The 22,909-nt window shown below is 43.7% G+C and overlaps 1 protein-coding gene across 2 annotated transcripts in view; it reads left to right on the forward strand.

Annotated features, from left to right (window-relative positions):
* Nucleotides 1-15,376, forward strand: part of LOC145342940 (inorganic pyrophosphatase-like) — a 58,079-nt gene extending 42,703 nt beyond the window's left edge. For both annotated transcript variants that reach the window (XM_080188577.1, XM_080188576.1), the window contains 2 exons: nucleotides 9,256-9,295; nucleotides 14,203-15,376. In XM_080188577.1, coding sequence (XP_080044703.1) covers nucleotides 9,256-9,295; nucleotides 14,203-14,231 — 69 coding nt within the window. In that variant the 3' untranslated portion in view covers nucleotides 14,232-15,376. The remainder of the gene's footprint in view (nucleotides 1-9,255; nucleotides 9,296-14,202) is intronic.
* Nucleotides 15,377-22,909: the final 7,533 nt, after the last annotated feature.

The following is a 22,909-nucleotide window of genomic DNA, read 5'->3' on the forward strand; positions in this document are numbered from 1 at the left end:
TGGAGAGATGTAATAATAACAAAGTTGTCGTGAGACTTTAATTTCCCAAATATCGATTGGAATATCCTTAGGATAAGGGGTTTGGATGGAGAGGAGTTTATTAGTGTATTCAGGAGGATTTCCTGAAACAGTATGTGGATAAGCCTACAAGAAGAGAGGTTGTACTCAATCTGGTATTGGGTAATGAACCTGGACAGGTGTCAGATCTCTCAGTGGGAAAGCATTTTGGGGATAGTGACCATAACTCTATTTCCTTTACAAAAGCATTGGAGAGAGATAGGATCAGGCAAGCTAGGAAAGTGTTTATCTGGAATAAGGGGAAATATGAAGCCATCAAGCAGGAAATTAGAGGCGTAAATTGGAAGGCGGTATTCTCGGGGAAATGTACCGAAGTGGCAGATTTTCAAGGAATGTTTGACTGGAGTTCTGCACGAAACGTTCCGATGAGGCAGGGAAGTTTTGGTAGGTTACAGGAACCGTGGTGCACGAAAGTTGTAATGAATCTAGTCAAAAAGAAAAGAAAAGCATACAAAAGGTTCAAAGAACTAGGTAATGTTAGGGATCTAGAGGAGTATACGGCTTGTAGGAAGGAACTTAAGAAGGAAATTAGGAGAGCCAGAAGGGCTCATGAGAAGGCCTTGGCAGGTAAGATTAAGGAAAACCCTAAGGTGTTCTACAAATACGTAAAAAAAAAGGATGAGATGTGAAGGAATAGGAGCTATAGAAATAGCAGAGATGCTCAATGAATACTTCTGTACTCACAGTGGAAAAAGATCTGGTTGGTTGTAGTGCAGGCTTGCGGCGGACTGAAAAGCATGAGTATGTGGACATTAAGAAAGAGGATGTGTTGGAGCTTTTGAATAGCATCAAGATAGATAAGGCGCTGGGACCAGATGGGATATATCCCAGGTTACTGTGGGAGGCAAGGGAAGGGATTGCAGAGCCTCTGGCAATGGTCTTTGTGTCATTGATGGAGACGGGAGAGGTTCCGGAGGATTGCAGATGTGGTTCCTATGTTCAAGAAAGGGAATAGAGATAGCCCAGGAAATTACTGACCGGTGAGTCTAACCTCAGTGGTTGGTAAGTTGATGGAGAAGATCCTGAGAGACAGGATTTATGAACAGTTAGAGAAGTAGAGTATGATCAAAAGTAGTCAGCACGGCCTTGTCAAAGGCAGATCGTGCCTTACGAGCCTGGTTGAGTTCTTTGAAAATGTGACTAAACACATTGATGAAGAAAGAATGGTGGATGTGGTTTATATGGACTTCAGCAAGGTGTTCGATACGGTCCCCCATGCAAGACTGATTGAGAAAATGAGGGGACATGGGATCCAAGGGGATGTTGCCTTGTAGATCCAGAACTGGCTTTCCCACAGAAGGCAGAGAGTGTTTATAGATGGGACTTTTTCTTCATGGAGGTCGGTCACCAGTGGTGTGCCCCAGGGATCTGTCCTGGGACCCTTGCTGTTTGTGATTTTTATAAATGACCTGGATGAGGAAGTGGAGGGATGGGTTGATAAGTTTGCCGATGACACGAAGGTTGGAGGAGTTGTGGATAGTTCGGAGGGATGTCAGAAGTTGCAGCATGACATAGATAGGATGCAAGACTGGGCGGAGAAGTGGCAGATGGACTTCAACCCAGATAAATGTGTAGTGGTACATTTTGGCAGGTCAAATGGGATGAAGGAATATAATATTAAGGGTAAGACTCTTAGCAGTGTAGAAGATCAGAAGGATCTTGGGGTCCAGGTCCAGAGAACTCTCAAATTGGCTTCGTAGGTAGAGGATGTGGTTAAGAAGGCTTATGGTGTACTGGCCTTCATCAGTTGAGGAATTGAGTTTAGGAGTCAGGAGATAATGCTGCTGCTTTACACGACCCTGGTCGGACTCCAGTTGGATTACTGTGCTCAGTTCTAGTCACCTCATTACAGGAGGGATGTGGAAGCTATTGAAAGGGTGCAGAGGAGATTTACAAGGATGTTGCCTGGGTTGGGTGGCATGCCTTAAGAGGATAGGTTGAGACACCTCGGTCTTTTCTCCTTGGAGAGACAAATGATGAGAGATGACCTGATAGAGGTGTATAAGTTGTTGAGAGGTATTGAATGGGTGGACTCTTGAATGGGAGAGGCTATTTCCCAGGGCTGAAATGGCTGCCTCAAGAGGACATAGGTTTAAGGTGTTGGGGAGTAGGTACAGAGCAGATATCAGGGGTAAGTTTTTCACTCGGGGTGGTGGGTGAGTGGAATCGGCTGCCGTCGGTGGTGGTGGAGGCACATTCGATAGGGTTTTTTAAGAGACTTCTGGATGAGTACGTGGAACTTAATAGGATTGAAGGTTATAGGTAAGCCTGGTAGTCAGAGATATGATCGGTGCAGCTTGTGGGCCGAAGCGCCTGTTTGTGCTATAGTTTTTCTATGTTCTATGATGTCATTTGGATGTATGGGTGAAATGGGTCATTTGGGGTGTATGGGGTGTCAGGGAGGGGTGGTACCTTTGGTGGGGGAACATGTCGCATCCTTTCAGGGTGGCTTGTCCATCTTTTGTCCCCACCTGGCACTCAGCTCTCACCTGTGGCTCCCCGTAGCCGTTTGCATGCGACAGCGGCCACACCCTGGGCTACGGCCTCGACAAGCCGGCTAAACCAGGTGAGGGTAGCCGACGGGTCTCAACCCTCGATGAGATAGGGAGATGTCTATCCCAGCATGTGAAGACAGAGTCTGGCGGATTGAGCAGACGAGACCAATGGAAGGTCCAACGGTCAAGAAGGCGGTCTCTGCAAACGTCGTGGAATACGAAGAGCAGGATAAGATACAAGATATCCTGGTCATCCACTGCACCTAGTCCCACCTCCAGCCATCTTGACTCGTCTTGCCACTGGATCTAGATGGGAATTGGGAAGAGAGAGTGAGGCTGATGCTGCACAACTCTCCCTCACTTTAATCCAAATCAAGTGCTAGTTTTGACATCATCATCAGTGTCCTGTTCAACCCTTGAAGTCCTGTGGTGATGGGCGAGCAACGAAGCAGCAGGTGTGGATACACTGGAAGCCGTAGTCACGGACCAGCATGCAGGTGGCTCAGGTCTAATGGTCGTTTTTCGCTGACCAGAGCAGCAGTGGAACTCGGCGTCTACCTGGGCGACTGAGCAGTCCACTTCAGGAATGCACCGCTCACCTCTGTAGAATGAGGAAGGGGCTAGAAAAGGTGCCCTAAACATTGCCTGCTTCACTACACCCTGATCAGTTTACCGTGGCTGGTGGGGATCCCATCTTGCGGTCGAACAAACGAAATAAAACACAAGGTGGCACCACTCAGCATTGGCACTTGGAACATGCGCATGCTTTTGGACAACCCTACAGCACACCGACCACAGAGAAGAACAGCCTTAATTGCCAGAGAGCTTGCAAGATACAACATTGACATTGCAGCCCTGAGCGAAACTCATCTTGCCAACGTAGGTCAGTTGATTGAAACTGGAGGTGGATACACTTTTTTCTGGAGCGGCCATGGCAGCGATGAGCATAGTGACGCTGGAGTTGGATTCGCCATCAGGAGTCACCTTGTTCGGAAACTTGATAGTCTACCCAAGGGTGTGAACGACCAGCTTATGACATTACAGCTTCCGCTACAGAACAGAAGTCAAGCCACCCTGATCAGCGCCTGTGCCCCCACAATGAACAACCCGGACAAGATGAAAGACAAGTTCTGTGAAGAACTAGGTGCCCTACTATCAGCAGTGAGCAGTACCGACAAGCTGATCTCGCTTGGTGATTTCAATGCAAGAGTAGGGTGCGACTCTGCAATCTGGCAGGGACTCATTGGGAGGCATGGCGTGGGCAAGGGTAACAGTAACGGCCTACTCTTAATGAAGACCTGTGCAGCATACGATCTCCTCATCACCAACACAACCTTCCGTCTGCCTACCCGTAACACGACCTCCTGGATGCACCCCCGCTCTAAGCATTGGCATCTTATCGACTATGTCATTGTCAGGAGAAAAGACAGGCAAGATGTCAGAGTGACCAAAGCCGTGTGTGGTGCTGATTGCTGGACGGATCACAGGCTCGTTGCCTCCAAAATGAGGCTATGCATCAGACCCAAGAGGCGACCACAAGGAAGCAAGGTTATGAAAAGAATCAATATGGCCAAGCTAAAGAACCCCAGCATACCTTCAGCACTGGCTGAAGACTTAGAAATCAAGCTTGCTGACCTACACTTTGCAAGCAGCGCTGAGGACGACTGGGAGCGCCTCAGGGATGCTGTCCATACATCTGCGCTGAAGGCGCTCGGGCCCTTTATCCGCAAGCAGCATGATTGGCTTGATGAGAATGATGAGGAGATACAGGCTCTACTTGTTGAAAAGCACTGTCTTCATCGGGCCTGTCAGACCGACCCATCTTCAGCTGCCAAGAACAATGCTTTCACCAGTGCTCGCAGGACAGTCCAGAATAAACTGCGTAAAATGCAGGATGCCTGGCTGAGTACCAGGGCAGATGAAATACGGGGATACGCTGACAGAAACGACTTGAAATGGTTCAATGAAATCCTCAACACTCTCTATGGACCTCAATCTCTTGGGAGCTCCCCCCTCCTGAGTACAGATGGTACAACTCTCATTACAGAGAAGGCTCAGATCCTGCAGAGATGGGCTGAACACCAGGACAGAAATGACTTGAAACGGGTCTATGAAGCCCTCAACACACTCTATGGACCTCAATCTCATGGGAGTTCCCCCCTCCAGAGTACAGATGGTACAACTCTCATTACAGAGGAGGCTCAGATCCTGCAGAGATGGGCTGAGCACCAGGACAGAAACAATTTGAAACGGTTCTATGAAATCCTCAGCACCCTCTATGGACCTCAATCTCTTGGGAGCTCCCCCCTCCTGAGTACAGATGGTACAACTCTCATTACAGAGAAGGCTCAGATCCTGCAGAGATGGGCTGAGCACCAGGACAGAAATGACTTGAAACGGGTCTATGAAGCCCTCAACGCACTCTATGGACCTCAATCTCTTGGGAGCTCCCCCCTCCTGAGTACAGATGGTGCAACTCTCATTACAGAGAAGGCTCAGATCCTGCAGAGATGGGCTGAACACTTTGAAGCCGTCCTCAACCAACCGTCATCTATTAACGCTGAGGCAAGAGACAAGATTCCACAGGTTGATATCAACAGCGCCATGGATGACCCACCAGTAGTAGCAGAAGTCACGAAAGCTGTCAGCCAGCTATCCAGTGGCAAAGCCCCAGGGGCAGATGCCATACCTGCGAAGATCTATAAAGCTGCTCGTCCTGCACTTATCGAGAAGCTCACCGAGTTATTCCAGTCCTTTTGGAAACAAGGATCCATTCCTCAGGAACTTAAAGATGCTTCCATTGTACACCTCTACAAGAGGAAGGGCAATTGGCAAGTATGTGACAATCACTGTGGAATCTCACTGCTCTCCATCATAGGAAAAACCCTCGCAAGAGTCCTGCTAAATCATCTGGTCGCTCATCTAGAACATAGAACATTACAGCGCAGTACAGGCCCGAGCCGACCAGTGGAGCCAATCTAAGGACCCTCTAACCTAAACTATTCCAATGTTATCCATATGCCTATCCACTGACCATTTGAACGCCCTTAAGCTCTGGAATGCCTCTAGAGCTGGGCCTGCTTCCAGAGTCACAGTGTGGCTTCCGCAAAGGTTGTGGGACTACTGTCATGATTTTTGCTGCGCACCAACTTCAGGAGAAATGTCAGGAGCAGAATCGCAAGCTCGACACAACCTTTGTTGACCTCACGAAAGCCTTCGACACTAAGCCAACAAGGCCTGTGGAGGATCATGTCAAAGTTCGGCTGCCCTCCCAAATTCATTCAGATGGTACGCCAGTTCCGTGATGGCCAGAGTACTGGATGGTGGAGAATCCTCTGAGGCATTCCCAGTCACCAATGGTGTCAAGCAGGGCTGTGTGCTCGCACCCACGCTGTTCAGCATGCTGAATGATGCCTTCCAGGACAGTGTTGCTGGAATCAGCCTCAAGTACAGAGTGGATGGGAAGCTCTTCAACCTGAGGAGACTTCAAGCTATTACCAAAGTGAAGGGGACCATTCTGAGAGAGTTCCTGTTTGCTGATGACTGCGCCCTGTATGCTGGCTCGGAGCCAGAGATGCAAGTCAGTATGGACAAATTTTCCACGGCTTATGACAACTTTGGACTCACCATCAACATTAAAAAGACCGAAGTCATGTACCAGCCTGCTGCTCATGCACCATACACAGAACCCATAATCACAATCAAAGGGCAGAAACTACAGGCAGTGTATCAGTTCACTTTTCTTGGCAGCACCCTCTCCCAAGCAGTGACTTGATACAGAAGTTAACTGCAGAATAGCAAAGGCAAGCTCTGCTTTCGGTAGACTGCGCTCCACTGTATGGGAACATCGAGGAATCAGCCCAGCAACAAAACTGAAGGTCTACAGCGCCGTGGTACTCACTACCCTCCTGTATGCCTGTGAAACATGGACTGTGTATCGAAGGCATGCAAAACAGCTCAATCATTTCCACATGACTTGTCTTCGCAGAATATTATGCATCCGATGGCAAGACAAAGTACCAGACACTGAAGTTCTCTCTAGAGCAAGTCTGCCATTAGTCCACACACTGCTGATGAGAGCGCAGACACGCTGGGCAGGTCATGTCATCTGTATGACAGACGAGCGCATACCCAAGCAGCTCCGTTTTGGGGAACTCTCTGCTGGAAGTCGCTCGCATGGAGGGCAGAAAAAACGTTTCAAAGACACACTCAAGGCCTCCCTGAAGTTGCTTGACATTGACACGACCACCTGGGAAACGCTGGCCCAAAACTGCCCTACCTGGCGCTGCCTCATCCACAAAGGCTGTCAAGCTCACGAAGCAAGGTGTATTGCTTAAGCACGAGCTGCGCAAGTCCAGAGCCACCAGCGCAACAACTACACAAGTCTGTCCAATATGTGCCAGGAAATTCTGTGCCCGAATTGGCCTGATCAGTCATCTTCGGACACACTGCAACCAGCCTCAAAATGACTAATGGTGTCGAGGTCCTCATTGATGATGATGGACGAACAGCATGGGTGAAATATCTCTCTCACCACTGATCATGCTACCAATCACAGGTATTTCCTGTGTGTGACTTGGCCATTAAATTAAAATTAACTCAACCCGGAATGTAAGTTCAGTGTAGTGCAACTGAATGTGATTTGCCGCATTACCCACTTTGGGTCAGACTCACAGGAAAATTTGCACTTTTAATTCTCCAAACCTTCACCCACAGTTCTCATTTTTAAAATTTGTCCTCAGGATACAGACAATGCTGACAAAGCTGAATTATTGTCCACCCTTGAACAGCTGCAGTCCTTGTGATGATGCCACTCCTGGTGATGTTAACTTCGAACCAGTCAGCAATTTCTGCCCTCTCCTCATATGTTGTGTGTAGTATTGCATCTGGTGTCCAAAAGTATGCCCCATTTCACTTCTGCATTGTGTGGGGGGGAAATACCAGAGATTGCCTATTCAACCAAGTTGTGAAACTGTTGGTTTTTGTCTGGGCAAGCAGTATGACTGACAATGATACGAGGATGACATTTCTGCTTTGAGTTAAGAAACTTCAAGAGTTGTATCCTAACCCTAGTGCACATGTGATCTGTATTAGTCAGCACTGTAGTGGCAGTGTGTGTTGAGAATTCTGTTCAGAGGGTCACATTTGGTGATGATTGGATCCAACTAATGACAATGCTCTGATCTTGGGGTCTCCAAGACACCTTGAGGCATTGTTTGTTCTGAGAAAAGTTATTAGTTACACCAAGTTTGTGAAAGCAGCAAAGCTCAAGTTGTCTCTTTCCATTTTGATTTATCTCTCCCAGTGCATGGTCTGTGACCATTATTTCATTGAAATCCATCAGTAGGCAAAGATGTTCTGACTTCAGGATTCTGTTGATAGCAGTATAAAACTTCTTATAGAGCTGGTCTTTTGCCTCTGCAATAGAGCACAAGTCTTGCAGCATAGATACTCATGAGGTTAACTGACCCTGTTTTGAGTCGAAAGGTAAATGGAGAGAGCATATTCTGAACCACTTGTGGGAGTTCTATCATCAAGAATAGGGAGTTCCTTACACAAAATCTATGCCTTACTCATGTGTTCCCCAAAACTCTTCCCCTGCCAGATGAATATGTAATGTTTTTCTTTCAGTGATCCATTCTCTGTGAACCTGGCCCTTCATAGGGAAGCTATGTCAATGTTCAGCTTACCAAGTTCTATTTGATCACAGCTGCCTTGCACGTGTTATGGAGCTGTTGCAAGTCACTGTCAATCCTGACATTCCAGCTTGTCAGATGAAAAGTTGGACACTTCTTTCTGTTTGTTTGTCTGATGTGATAAATTTCATCCACTTGTTGAGTAGAAGTTTCAAGCTCCCATTGAAGCAACTGAACTGCGGTGGGCCAACACCTTAATAGTCAACAGCTGCCCATCTTGAGGTGTGCTGTGCTGACTAGTGGGGTGTGATGACCTTCTTAATATCAGAGAAAGCCCATAGCACCTATTCTCTATGCCAAACAAGTTGGGTTTATTAGTTAATCACTGTCTCCCATGTTGTGTTAACACTCTGCAGGGAAGCTACAGTATCCTCCCCAGGGCATAAACCTGGACAAAATCTATGGAGTCCCTCTCCGACATCCCCAGTTGAGTCAAAAGGATTGCAATGCGCTATGTTTGGCCCTGGCTGGGTTGCAGGTGCCGCTGGACAGATAACATATTTAGACATCAGCCCACCTTTGAGCTCCACTTCAGATTTTTTGGTCAGGATTTACTCCCTTTGCCTTCAGCTATTCCAAGATATCCATAAAACAGTGGAGCTATCTGTCTGTAGCTGGGATTTTGGTCCATGAGTGCCAGGGCAGGTCCAGAAGCCTGTGGATCTGCACGTAGTGTGTCTCGGCCAAAACTCCTCAGAGTTCCTCTGAACCTTTGTCCTGGGGCTGCGACGGACCCAGCTTCCATGTGTCATTTTGAGGATGCATGAAGAGGCAATGTGATGACTTGGTTTTAGTATTATAAACATTGACAGATTTTTTGATTCTATGCTTGGCTCCAATTCAAACAATGTACATGTTACACTATTTGCATTCAAATAAAAATGTCCAAAAGTAAAGAAAAGGAGTGCAATATTCAGCTGTGAAGTTACAGATCCACAGGATGAGTCAGTACACAAAAGAAATGTTCATTGTATTTTGTTTTACAGGCACCAAAATATGTCAAATCAAGCAGTATCCCAGATGATGGTATGATATTATTATAGTGTTTATCAATTAATTTACCTTATAAACAAATGCACGATGATATTAATATAAAGGTTTTTGAAGCAAACAGGCAGTTCTTTTCATCAACGTGCGGTAATTGTTGACTTGAGTTGGCAGCCTGTTTCATACACCTCCTGATTTTCATTTCCATTAAATCCATTCAATGAGCCTCTGACTCATTACCACCTGTTCCACATGATTGGACAAAATCAAGATCTATTCCAATGGATAAGCAAGGTGCAAATGTTTAAGTGACCTTTTAAGTTCAGAAGAATTAAGATTTAACATAATATTCAAGAGTAGTGAACATGTATAAAGGAGAAGCTAGAATAGAACATGAGGGAGAAAGGAATAGAAGGGTATGTTAATAATGTGCGATGGAGTATGGCGAATGGAGACTCATGAGCAGCATGAACTTCAGTGTGGATCTGTTCCGCCAAATGACCTGTTTCAGTGCTGTCAAATTCTTTGTAACACCAGATACAACTCCCAATCTGTTTTGCCATTTTGAAATTGTCAGCCCAGGTCATTTGTGGATCATTTCCTGACTTCTGTCCCTCATTCACTTCAGCCTGTTTTTCCTCTTTTATGTCCTCAATTATTTGTCTCTCAATCCCTTCATTTGCATTTAGATATGTACAGATTTGTACATATCTGTCCATCTATATCTCGTCTACATTCTGATCACTGTGGTCACTTTTAGCACCTTTCTCAGCTGTCTTCATCCTCATTTATGTTCCCTTTGTCCAAATACAGCACCTCCCCCAGCTTCCACCCCAATAGTATAAATTTCTTCTGATTTTTTTGCTCTTAACTCTGACGAAGAATCGTCCAGGTTTGAAATGTTGGCTCTACTCTTTCTCCCCAGATGCTGTCAAACTCATTGAGATTTTCTAGTATTTTTTATTTTTGTGTCTATATCTCTGTCTCACGCCTTCACTTCTGGACATGGTTTTCCCCACCTACTCAACTTTTTACTGCATTTCTGATTCTCTCATCTATTTTTACCTCTTTCTATCTGCCTTTCTCCCTGTGCTTTTATATCTTTTCTTCCAATATCTTATTAATCTACTGTGTTTGCATTACTCACGTGGTTGCCTCTATACCTACTGGCATTCGGGCAAGCAGAAAGATAAAGTAACGTCCAGATTCAGACAGACTATTGGTAGCATCATTGGCAGCACATTATTGAGCACTAATTGTAAAGGGATGTCTTGAACCTTGGGAAGGGGTAGCCTGAGCAGATTTTGTTTGCTAGTCTTCCATAGGGAATGCATTTTGTTGGACGGGAAGGATGTTAACATTTTCAGGTTTAGCAAAACTGCGTGAGCCTTCTTAAAGTTCAGAAGATTGGGTGTTGGGGCCACTATTGTTATTAATATATATCATTGGACTTGAGCATATTGGGCATAATTTCAAAGTTTGCAGGTGACGCAGAAATTGGAAATATAGTAAACTGTGGCGATGGCAGGGGTGGTGGTTTGGTTGGAAACAGGCTTCAGGAGGGAATGGAAACAAATGTGAAATTTGAAAAAAAAGGCAGAAGATATTTAACACAGAACTGTTGAGTGAATGAGTTTATTTTGGAAAGAGGGATAAGGAGAAAATTAAAATAATTTCAAAGGAGGTTCAGGACTCTATGTGATGGTGTTAGTACACAAATAAGGTGACAGGACAAGTTGAGAAAAGTGTTGAGTGTTCTGGGATCTTTGGCTTTATGAATAGAATACAAAAGCAATGACATTATTCTAAACCTTGAAGTAAGACTGATCAGCTGGAATTTGTAGCCAATTCTGGGCATCAGAGACTGACAGTAGGGGGAAGTGCTCCTATTTCTTATGTTCTTATTTTATTTCTTAAGTTGTGTGTGGAACCGGAAGAGATTGGAGAGGCATTGAACCATTATTTCTCTTCGGTGTTCACGCAGGACGATATGAATGTAGCTGAGGAGGTCACTGGGGTGAAGGGGTGTAAAATAGAAAGTATTGCAGTTGATACAGAGGATGTGTTGGATATTCTAGAAGGGTTGAAAATAGATAAGTCCCCTGGTCCAGACGGGATTTACCCTAGGATTCTATGGGAGGCAAGAGAGGTGATTGCAGAGCCACTGGCTCTGATCTTCAGGTCGTCGTTGGTCTCTGGTATAGTACCGGAAGATTGGAGGACAGCGAATGTTGTCCCATTGTTTAAGAAGGGGAACAGAGACTTCCCTGGGAATTATAGACCAGTGAGTCTTACTTCCGTAGTGGGCAAGGTTTTAGAAAGAATTATTAGGGATAGGATTTATAGTTATTTGGAGAGTAATGAATTGATTAGAGATAGTCAGCATGGTTTTGTAGCGGGAAGGCCGTGCCTTACTAACCTTATTGAGTTCTTTGAGAAGGTGACCAAAGAGGTGGATGGGGGTAAGGCAGTAGACGTATATATGGATTTTAGTAAGGCGTTTGATAAGGTTCACCATGGTATGCTTCTGCAGAAAATGCAGATGTATGGGATTGGTGGTAATTTAGGTACTTGGATCAGGAATTGGTTAGCAGATAGGAGACAGAGGGTGGTGGTTGATGGTAATTATTCATCATGGAGTTCGGTTACAAGTGGTGTGCCTCAGGGATCTGTTTTGGGGCCACTGCTGTTTGTAATCTTTATTAATGATCTGGATGAGGGTATAGTTGGGTGGATTAGTAAGTTTGCTGATGACACCAAAGTCGGAGGTGTGGTAGATTGTGAGGAAGGGTGTCGAAGTTTGCAGGGTGACTTGGACAGGTTGCAGAGCTGGGCCGCGAGGTGGCGGATGGAGTTTAATGCGGAGAAGTGTGAGGTAATCCATTTCGGTAGGAATAACAGATGTGTTGAGTATAGGGCTAACGGGAGGACTTTGAATAGAGTGGAGGAGCAGAGGGATCTAGGTGTATGTGTACATAGATCCCTGAAAGTTGGGAATCAAGTAGATAAGGTTGTTAAGAAGGCGTACGGTGTCTTGGCGTTTATTGGTAGGGGGATTGAATTTAGGAGTCGCAGCGTCATGTTGCAACTGTACACAACTCTGGTGCGGCCGCACTTGGAGTACTGTGTGCAGTTCTGGTCCCCACATTACAGGAAGGATGTGGAGGCTTTGGAGAGGGTGCAGAGGAGGTTTACCAGGATGTTGCCTGGTATGCAGGGGAGGTCCTATGAGGAGAGACTGAGGGATTTGGGGTTGTTTTCACTGGAAAGAAGGCGGCTAAGAGGGGATCTTATAGAAACATATAAGATGATTAGAGGTTTAGATAGGGTGGATGGTGATAGCCTGTTTCCTCAGATGGAGAAAGCTAGCACGAGGGGGCATGGCTTTAAATTAAGGGGGGGGTAGTTATAGGACGGATGTCAGGGGCAGGTTCTTTACCCAGAGGGTGGTGAGGGACTGGAATGCCCTGCCAGCTGCAGTTGTAAATGCGCCTAGTTTGGGGGCGTTTAAGAGATTGGTGGATAGGTTTATGGACGAAATGGGATTGGTTTAGATTAGTGGGTCAATTTTTTTTTAAAAATAAGACTGGTCGGCGCAACATTGTGGGCCGAAGGGCCTGTTCCGCGCTGTAATGTTCTATGTTCTATGTTCTATGAAAGGCTTTCCAGAAGGTGCATGAACTAGAGAAATCGGGGTTGTTTTCCTTAAGCAGAGAAGGTTAAGGAGAAATTTGATGCAGATGTTCAAAATCACAACAGAGGTTGGTAACCAGAGGTTATGGTAATTGGAAAAAGAACAAGAGTGACATAAGGAAACATTCTTTTTTACACAGCAAGTTGTTTTGTTGTGGAATGCACTGACTGAAATTGTGGTGGAAACAAATTCAATAATAACTTTCAAAAGGGAATTGGATAAATACTTGAACATAAGAAATCACAGAAGCATGGGGAAAGAGCAGGGACTGGAACTAACTGGATAACTGTTTGAAAGAGCTGGCACAAGCACATTAAACCATACAATACCACCTTCTGTGCTGTATTATTCGATGGTGGTCTGGTCAAAGTCTAACCACAACATATCTCTGAACCGTGCATGAAGTAAGAGCTTAACTCATCAGTATGACTTATTTCCACTTGGGGCAGATATTCATCAACCTCAGAGTAAGGTTTTATTTTTAACCGTGAAAATGGGAACACTCCACCTCATTTGACTGTACTGAGCTACATGGAGTTTGCTTTTCTTTTTCCTTCAAGTTTCAAATTTTTGGATGAAGAAATGAGCTCTCATATTGCATATTTGTTATTGTGCAACCATTTGTTTATGCTAAATTGTGTGCTTTTTAACTATCTTTTAACTTCAAGTACTGGCTCCACTTCTGTAAGTTATGGTTTTGATGCAAGGAAATGCACCAGAGAGTTGCTGCTGGAGGCAGAGTTGCTGCACTTTGCTGCTTTGCTCTCATCTCACGCCTTGGTGCACTCCTCACCTCCTCCATTTTGGGAACTTCTGTACTTCAGATATCAAAAGCTATCTGCTGACTTAGCAGGGCTTTTTGGAATTTGGAGTTTAGAGTGAGGATAAGAGTTGAACAGGTCAGTGTCTATAGAATTGCAATTTATGGAATGAATGGCCTCTTGCCTGCTCCCCACATTGCACAGTAGAGGGAATAAATATCTTTATTTGATTCAAGCATAGTGTGAAAAATATATTCGTCAGTTCATTACTGTCCAGTAGGAGCCCACTGTAAAATGGCAGTAGTAGGAATTGAAGAGACAAACAAGGGAAGATGAGCAATGTTTCAACAATGCTACTTGGTAGATCTCTGCCCTTAAAATAGCATTGTTATGTTGAAGATTTTCAAAAGCATCTGGAATTAATGTTAAACACACACTACTCTATTTTAAGTGATAGAAGTGATCTTACATAGTTTTCTTTCTTTCTCCAGTGGACATGTGGTACTTCCTCAGCAAGTGAATGTTGACCACATTACTATGTGAAACAATGAATTTCCAAAAACTGATGGTGCAAATTGTGTGCAACTACAAACCATGAAATTGACCAGCAATGTATTTCTACAGATGCTTCAAGAAAAAATTCTGACTGACAATCCACCGTTGTTTAATGCTTAATGATCAGAAGGAGCTGTGGTGGAAACTGTTGAGAGAGATATTGACCAGCCTGTGTGAGGATACAATTTGTAAAAGATAAATTTCATTTTTTCATTCTTCATGTGATAAGTAATTAGTTTTCCTGTGTTATTGGTTCTCTGTGGTAGTGCACCATGAAAATAAAAAAGTACACTCCTTGATTAATTTTCCATTGTCCCAGTCAAAAGTTGAATTTAGAATGGCTTCTAAAATACTATGCAACATTAATGTACATTTTATGTTAATTATCTTTTATGATTCTTGTCTTGATATTGTTTCTATCCAGGATTATGCAAGGGTTAATTTGACATATATACATTAGTAGTTGGTACCTTTGTTATCAGGGACTTAGATGTGCCTTGCTTATGATTTCACATGCATTGTGGAATCAGCAAGCCAAGCATTTCAGGCAGCATGGCAGTGATTTTCATACCTTCCCTCACAGCAGGATAGATAGCTAACCCCAGGCAAGCACACTCAAAATCTATTTTCCAGATGCTGAATCTGTTCCCACTACTGATGTAAAACAAGCCTGTTCAGCTGGTCGATTAAAGAGAAGCAAGTCTATGTTACATCAGGGAATGAAGAGGGTGTAATGTTGGCTTTGGGTGGTAATGTATAAGAGGCAATATTGGATCAACTTCATTGTTCCATTGAAGTCAACATAAATGAAAATTGGGGGAGAAGTATAACATTTGGTCGATCTAATAATATAAATTATTCCCTCAAGTTAAAACTACCTGCAGAGCGTGGAAGTAGAGTGAAGATATAGGGCTAGAGTAATTTTAAATTAACCTCATCATCAACTTCCTCTTGGTTGAACTTGTGAAGAATTTTGTTTTGATCAGCACTTCGTAATATAAATGGACAATATCAAAAGTTTTTTTTGAGCTGATAATCTGTGCACCTTCTTTGTTAAATACAGATATTTAAAAGCTGATGCCCATTGCTGTAATAAATGCCTGAACCTGATGTTTGTTTTGATGTTTGTTTCTAATGCACAACTTGGTTTTCATCAAGTTTTAAATGAAACAAAGTAAGTTGGCTGTCTGAAGTTTTCCCAGCTTATTCAAAGGTGTGGTCTTTCTGGATTTTCAGAAGGCGTTTGACAAGGTACCTCACAAGAGGTTATTGCAGAAGGTCAGGGGACATGGAGTTGGGGGTAGGGTGTTAGCGTGGATAGAGGATTGGTTGTCAAATAGGAGACAGAGAGTGGGGGTCAATGGGTGCTATTCGGATTGGCGGTTGGTGACTAGTGGGATGCCCCAGGGGTCGGTGCTGGGGCCTCAGCTATTTACCATTTATATAGATGATCTGGAGGAGGGAACCGAGTGTAGGGTGTCGAAATTTGCTGATGACACCAAGATTGGGGGAAAGGCAAATTGTGCAGAGGGTGTGGAGAGTCTGCAGAAGGATCTAGATAGGCTGGGCGAATGGGCCAGGAAATGGCAAATGGAATTTAATGTTGGCAAGTGTGAGGTGGTCCACTTTGGTAGGAAGAATGGTAGGAAGGACTATTACTTACGTGGTGAAAAACTGCAGCAGGCGACGGTGCAGAGGGACCTCGGGGTCCTTGTGCATGAGTCGCAAAAACCCAGCTTGCAGGTGCAGCAGGTGGTCAGGAAGGCGAATGGGATGCTGGCCTTCATAGCGAGGGGGATTGAATATAAAAGTAGGGAGGTCTTGCTGCAGCTGTATAGGGCATTGGTGAGGCCGCAGCTGGAGTACTGTGTGCAGTTTTGGGCGCCGCACCTGCGCAAGGATATTTTGGCCTTGGAGGGAGTGCAGAGGAGGTTTACTAGGCTGATACCAGAGTTGAGGGGGTTGAGCTATGAGGAGAGGCTGAATAAACTAGGCTTGTACTCGTTAGAGTTTAGAAGAATGAGGGGAGATCTCATTGAGACGTATAAGATGATGAATGGGATGGATAGGATAGAGGTGGAGAGACTCTTCCCGCTCAAAAAAGACAGTAGGACTAGGGGGCACAGCCTCAAGATAAAGGGGAGGCGGTTTAGAACGGAGTTGAGGAGGAACTTCTTCACTCAAAGGGTGGTGAATCTCTGGAATTCTCTGCCCGTTGAAGTGGTGGAGGCTGCCTTGCTAAATATTTTTAAGAAGCGGGTTGATGGGTTCTTGATAAGAGAGGGGATTAAGGGTTATGGGGAGAGGGCGGGAAAGTGGAACTGAGCCATGACAGATCAGCCATGATCTTATTGAATGGCGGGGCAGGCTCGAAGGGCTAGATGGCCTACTCCTGCTCCTATTTCTTATTTCTTATTTCAAAGGAATCTTGCTCCTCTCAACACTCTTCCCAGTTTGATTTGAACAATCTAAGGTGATATTTCAGTGCAGTGCTGATGGAGTGCTACATCAGAGATTTTTAGACCAAATGCCACGGTGGGAAGTTGGAGTGTTTCCCGCTACAGAGGTTGGCAGGAAAATATGCCATATCTCTGATTGCGAACTCATTAATTATGCACCTGGCTGTGTTGCACCATATTCTGTCAGCGGGCAGGCCTATATGATGCAACGTAGTTCATTTTTATGTCCGCATGCCACGTTGAAAAGGCGTCCAAGATCACTGACCCATTATTGAAGAAAAAAGATGGACTCCTAAAAATGAAAAGCACTCACCAGGAGAACAAGGTTACCCCAGGCATTGTTCAGGTGACCCCTGACATTTGAACACCAGATTGTTTGGAATGCTTTTTAACAATGTTTTTTCCAGTTGCATTGTGGCGAATCTGGTATGTATGGCAGGGGTTGTGTGAGAGTGGGTGGTAGTGGGTCCAGGCAGCTGCCAAGGTGGCTTTGTGCATCTTGTCAAAAGGAGCTTGCTTCAGCTGGCTGAGCGACTGCCTTGAGCTAGTGACATTGGAATCGTGGAGCCAGAATCTGCTGCTCTACCGATGGATTCACTTTCTTCCCTCTCCCCAATACCCCACTGTTGCTCTTTCCTGTCAGCCAGATAAGCCAGACCACTCATGTTTTAAGTTGTGAGGATACACCTGATGGTTGTGGTGATTGGAAGTCAATCATCTCAGTCCTGGTACATCTCTGCAGGAGTCCTCAGGGTACTGACCTAGGGCCAACCATTTTCAGCTGCTTCATCAATGACTTTCCTTCCATCATAAGGTCAGAAGTGTGTATGTTTGCTGATGATTGCACAATGTTCAGCGTCATTCATTCCTTAGATACTGAAGCAATTTATATGCAGCAAAACCTGGTTGCCACCTGATAAGTGGCAACTAACATTCATGCCACACGAGTATCAGGGAATGGCTATTGCCACAAGAGAGAATCTAATCATCTTCCCTTCACATAAAATGGCATTACCATCACTGAATCCCCAAGTATCAACACCCTGAGATTGCCATTGACCAGAATCTGAACTGGACCAGCCATATAAATGCTGTGGATACAGGAGCAGGTCAGGTGTTGAGAATGCTGTGGAGAGTAGTTACCAAACCTCCTAACGCCTCATTGTCTGTATTGTTAATATGTAAGTAAACATAGCAGATAACACAGAATGTGCATATTGTTAACAATCACTTTAAGGGAAAGCGCAAGAAAATATGCAAAGGAGCTGGGGCCTCATATAGAAACTAGAAGTAGGAGTATACCATTTGGCCTTTCAAGCCTGCTGTGCCATTCATTTTTATGATGGCTGATCATCAAATTCAATATCCTGATCCCCCTTACCCCTCATATCCCTTTAGTCCCAAGAGCTATATCTAATTTCTTCTTGAAATCAGACAATGTTTTTGCCTCAACTACATTCGGTGATAGTGAATTCATAGAATCATAGAATCCCTACAGTACACAAGGAGGCCATTTGGCCCATCCACACAAACATGGGGAGAATGTGCAAACAGACATTGCCCCAGGGGAATCGAATCCAGGTCCCTGGCGCTTGTCCCAGTACAAACGACTGTGCCATCATGCCACCCTGAATGCCACTCATTCATCACCCTCTGGTAAAGACATTTCTCCTGACTTCAGTTCTAAAAGCTTTATCCCTTATCCTCAAACTATGACTCCTAATTCTGGACTCTCCCACCATGGGGAACATTCTTTCTGAGCCTTCCCTGTCTAATCCTGTTAGAATTTTGTAAGTTTCTATGAGATGCCCTCTCACTCTTCTAAACTCCAGTGAATATAATCTCAACCAACTTACTCTCTCACATGACAGACCTGCCATCCCAGGAATCAGCCTGGTAAACCTTCACTATACTCCCTCTATAGCAAGGACATCCTTCTTCAGATAAGGACACCAAAACTGCACACAATACTCCAGGTGCAGTCTCACCAACACCCTATACAATTGCAATAAAACAACCCTATCCCTGTGCTCAAATCATCTCACTATGAGGGCCATCATACCATTTGTCTTTACTGCCTGCTGTACCTGCATGCTTACTTTCAGCAACTGATGAATGAGGACACCAAGGTCTGGCTGAGTATCCACCTCTCTTAATTTACATCCATTGAAATAATAATCTGCCTTCCTATTTTTGCTACCAAAGTGAATAACTTCATATTTATCCACATTATAGTGCATCGGCCATGCAGATACCCACTCAGCCTGTCAAAATCACGCTGAAGCATCTCTGCACACTCCTCATAACTCACCCTCCTATCCAACTTCGTATCATCTACAAATTTGGAAATAATACATTCAGTTCCCTCTTCCAAATCATTAATATATTATGTGAACAGTTGGGGTGCTAGTGGAACCCCGCTAGTCACTGACTGCCAATCAGAAAAAGACCCATTCATGCCAACTGTTTGCTTCCTATCTGTTAACCAACTTTCTATCCATCTCAAGACATTACCTGCAATCCTATGTGCTTTAATTTTGCATAATAGTTATGTGAGACCTTGTCAAAAACCTTCTGAAAATCTAAATAAACTATATCCACTGGTTCTCCTCAGTCAGCTTTACTAGTTGCATCCTCAAAGAATTCCAATAGATTTGTGAAGCATGACTTCCCTTTTGTGAATCTGTGCTAACTTTGTCTGATTATACCACTGCCTCCCAGTGGTACCCTTGATGATAAACTCTTGCAACTTCCCCAGCACTGACATTAGGCTCACTGGTCTATAGTTCCCTATTTTCTCATTAGCTTTCTTTTTGAATAGCGGACTTACATTAGCTATCCTCTAATCTGTAGGAATTATTCTAGAGTCCAAAGAATTTTGGAAAATAACCACCAATGAATCTACTATTTCCAAGGCCACTTCTTCATCCCACAGTATTAAGGATTATCAGGACCTGGAGATTTATCCATCTTTAATCTGATCAATTTCCTAAAACCGTTTTTCAACTGCTGATTTCCTTCAGCTCCTCATTAAAGCATATTTCAGCACGTCTAGCACATTATTCATGTCTTCCTTTGTGGACACTGAAGCAAAGTACAAATTTAATTCCTCTTTATTCCCCATTATAAATTCTTCAGTTTTTGACTGGAAGGGCCACATTCATTTTTTGTCAATCTTTTTCTCTTTACATACCTATAGAAACTATTAGTCATTTTTTATGTTCCATGCTAGCTTACTTTCATACCCTTCTTCTCCTCTTAATCAATCCCTTGGTCCTCCTTTGCTGAATTTTAAACTGCTCCCAATCCTCAGGCCTTTTGCTTTTTCTTGCTAATTTGTAAGTTTCTTCCTTGAATCTGATCCTATCTCTAACTTCCCTTCTGAGCCATGGTTTGGCCACAATTCCCTTACCGCTCTTACACTAAGTAGGAATAAACAACTTCTGGAGTTCACCTATATTGTACTGTGACTAATTTGCCTCTCCCAAACTATGTGCAAATTATTGTAACCCATAATCACACATTCCTTTAACACATGCATCTCTGATTTCCCAATATTACCACTAAATTTTGGCAATCTGTATGCCATCCCCATCAATGTTTTTTGCCCCTTGTTGTTTCTTAACATGACCCATACAGCTTCCACATCATCTATGCTAATATCTTTCCTTAATTATATCATACTGATATTATGTTCAATCAACAATACAACTCCACCATCTTTTCCTTTCTGTCTGTCCTTCCTAAACACTGAATAGCCCTCAATGCCTAAAGTTTGTTTATTAATCACACATAAGGCTTACATTAACACTGCAATGAAGTTACTGTGAAATTCCCCTAGTTGCCACACTCCGGTGCCTGTTTGGATCAATGCATCTATCCAGCACATCTTTCAGACTGTGGGAAGAAACTGGAGCATGCAGTCACGGGGAGAACATGAAAGCTCCACACAGTGACCCAAGCCGGGAATCAAACTTGGGACCCTGGCGCTGTGAGGCAGCAGTGCTGACCAGTTGCCCATATTTTGATCCCATCTTTGCTCACCTTGAAGACACATCTCTGTAATGCCAACTATATTATACCCCTTTACATCTATCTGTGCAACTAATTCTTCCATTTTGTTTTGAATGCTCAGAGCATTCAGGTACAAAACCTTAAGGTGGTCACTTTTAACATTTCTTATCCTTTTGTATTATTTTTTACTAAGTAGGTTAACACTTTCATTGAGAATAGTTCAAACAAAAACGATGTCTTTTCATTTCGTGCACCCAAGCTTTGAACTTCAAAAAGTATTCCAGGCACTTTGCAGGTAATATTTCTGGGTTATCAAGATAGATATACTCACCTACACTGCTGGTTAAGTGAAACCTTATAGGATAAGTATTGCGCTGGATTTAGAAAAGTATCTTTTTTTTAATTCTATTGTTTGTCAAACATTCTTTAATTCAGTTAAACGCTTGAATTGATTTCTTATTAGGTAGAATTTATCCTCAAAAATCGTACCTGCAGATTTTAGCCCAGGGAGCATTGTGTGATACTCTATATTTTCCTCTGTTGTTTGATTAATTAAAGCACACCAGAGAGAGGATCAGGACATGACAGAAATTAAAACCAGGGATGCTCCAGGGCCAGAATTACGGAAGCTCAGAGAGTTGTGGGGTTGGAAGAGATTACAGACTTGGGGAAGAGCAAGACCATGCAGGGACTTGAAAAGAAAGATGAGAATTTTAAACTCAAGATATTACTTGACTGAAAACCAACATAAATCAATGAGCATGGGGTTGATGGGTGAATGAGATTTGGTGCGAGTTAAGGTATGACCATGGATGACCTTAAGTTACCAAGACTAAATTATGAGTGACAAGCCAGAAGTGCAATAGAATTGTCAAGTCTAGAGGTAACATAGGCATAAATGAGGATTTCAGCAACAGAACAGCTGAGACAGCGCAGTCAAATAATGTTACAAAGGTGGAAGTAGGCGGTCTCAGTGAAGGTGCAGGTAAATGGCTGGAAGCTCAGCTGAGGGTCAACCTTGACATTAAAGTTGCGAACTGACTGGTTTCGTTTAAGACTGTTGCCAGAGACACAGATAAGTCAGTCACTAGGGATTGGAGTTTGGAGCGGGGAACAAAAACAATCGTTTCAATCTTCCCATTATTTAACTGGATAAAATGTCTGCACATCTAAAATTAGATGTCAGAAAAGCAGTCAGGTAATTTAGCAACACTGAAATTGAGGCTGGAGATGCGGGTGAAGTCAAGCTGGGTGTCGTTAGTGTACATGTGATACTTGCGATGGTTGATAAGAATGAAACCATGCAAGAATCATCTCATCCAGGTGGATGCCTTCAGAGGCTTTAGAGGAGGATGGTGGGATCAATTGTGTCAAATGCTGGAAACAATTCGAGAAGAGATCATTTACCTTTGTCACAGTCACAGAGGACAGCGTTTCAGGAGCAGGAAGTGGGTCTCTTGGATAATATGAATTCAGACAGAGCATAAGGGCTGGAAAGTTTTGTAGAGCAGTCTCTGCCTCTGGTTGTTTACACAATTTAATGATCACTTTGAGTGATTTAGTATTTTCCCTATGGTAAAGGCATTCTTTTGCTGTGCTGTGCGATTCAATACATAAGTGATTGACAATTTTATTAGATTATAAGTGCTTTTAAAGTCCATTTTAAAGACTTTTCAGTGCTATTACATGGCTCCTGAGGTCTGAGTGATGCCACAGAGATGAAGGTATGGCAAGAATGAGAAGGAGTGATTGTTTCAAGTCAGCAAAGTGGGGTCTGTCCTGACTCGCATTTTCTGAGCCAAAGACAAAAAATCCAACAGCAGGATAAATTCTACTTCTCTTCAAATTGTACCATGGAATCTTCAACATCCACCTGAGTGGGCAAACAGGGCCTTGGTGTTAACATCTCATCAGATAATACTAAGTCCAACAGTGTTGTACTCCCTTCAGCCTAGATTATGTGTTCCAGTCTCTAGATTGGGATTTAACTCTTATCCTCCTACCTCACATGCTAGTGCTGAGGCAAAGCTGCTATCTCTAGGAATGTGTGCGGAGTCGTTTTTGAAACTCTGCACAGGGCACAATAAAACCTAAAACATGACAGTACTAATTCCATATTTGTACAAATTCAGAAAAAGAAATATACTTCTATTTATGTAGTGGCTTTAAA

This window comes from Carcharhinus amblyrhynchos, chromosome 5 (assembly GCF_965287045.1).
Source record: "Carcharhinus amblyrhynchos chromosome 5, sCarAmb.v2.hapA, whole genome shotgun sequence".
Lineage (NCBI taxonomy): Eukaryota > Metazoa > Chordata > Chondrichthyes > Carcharhiniformes > Carcharhinidae > Carcharhinus > Carcharhinus amblyrhynchos.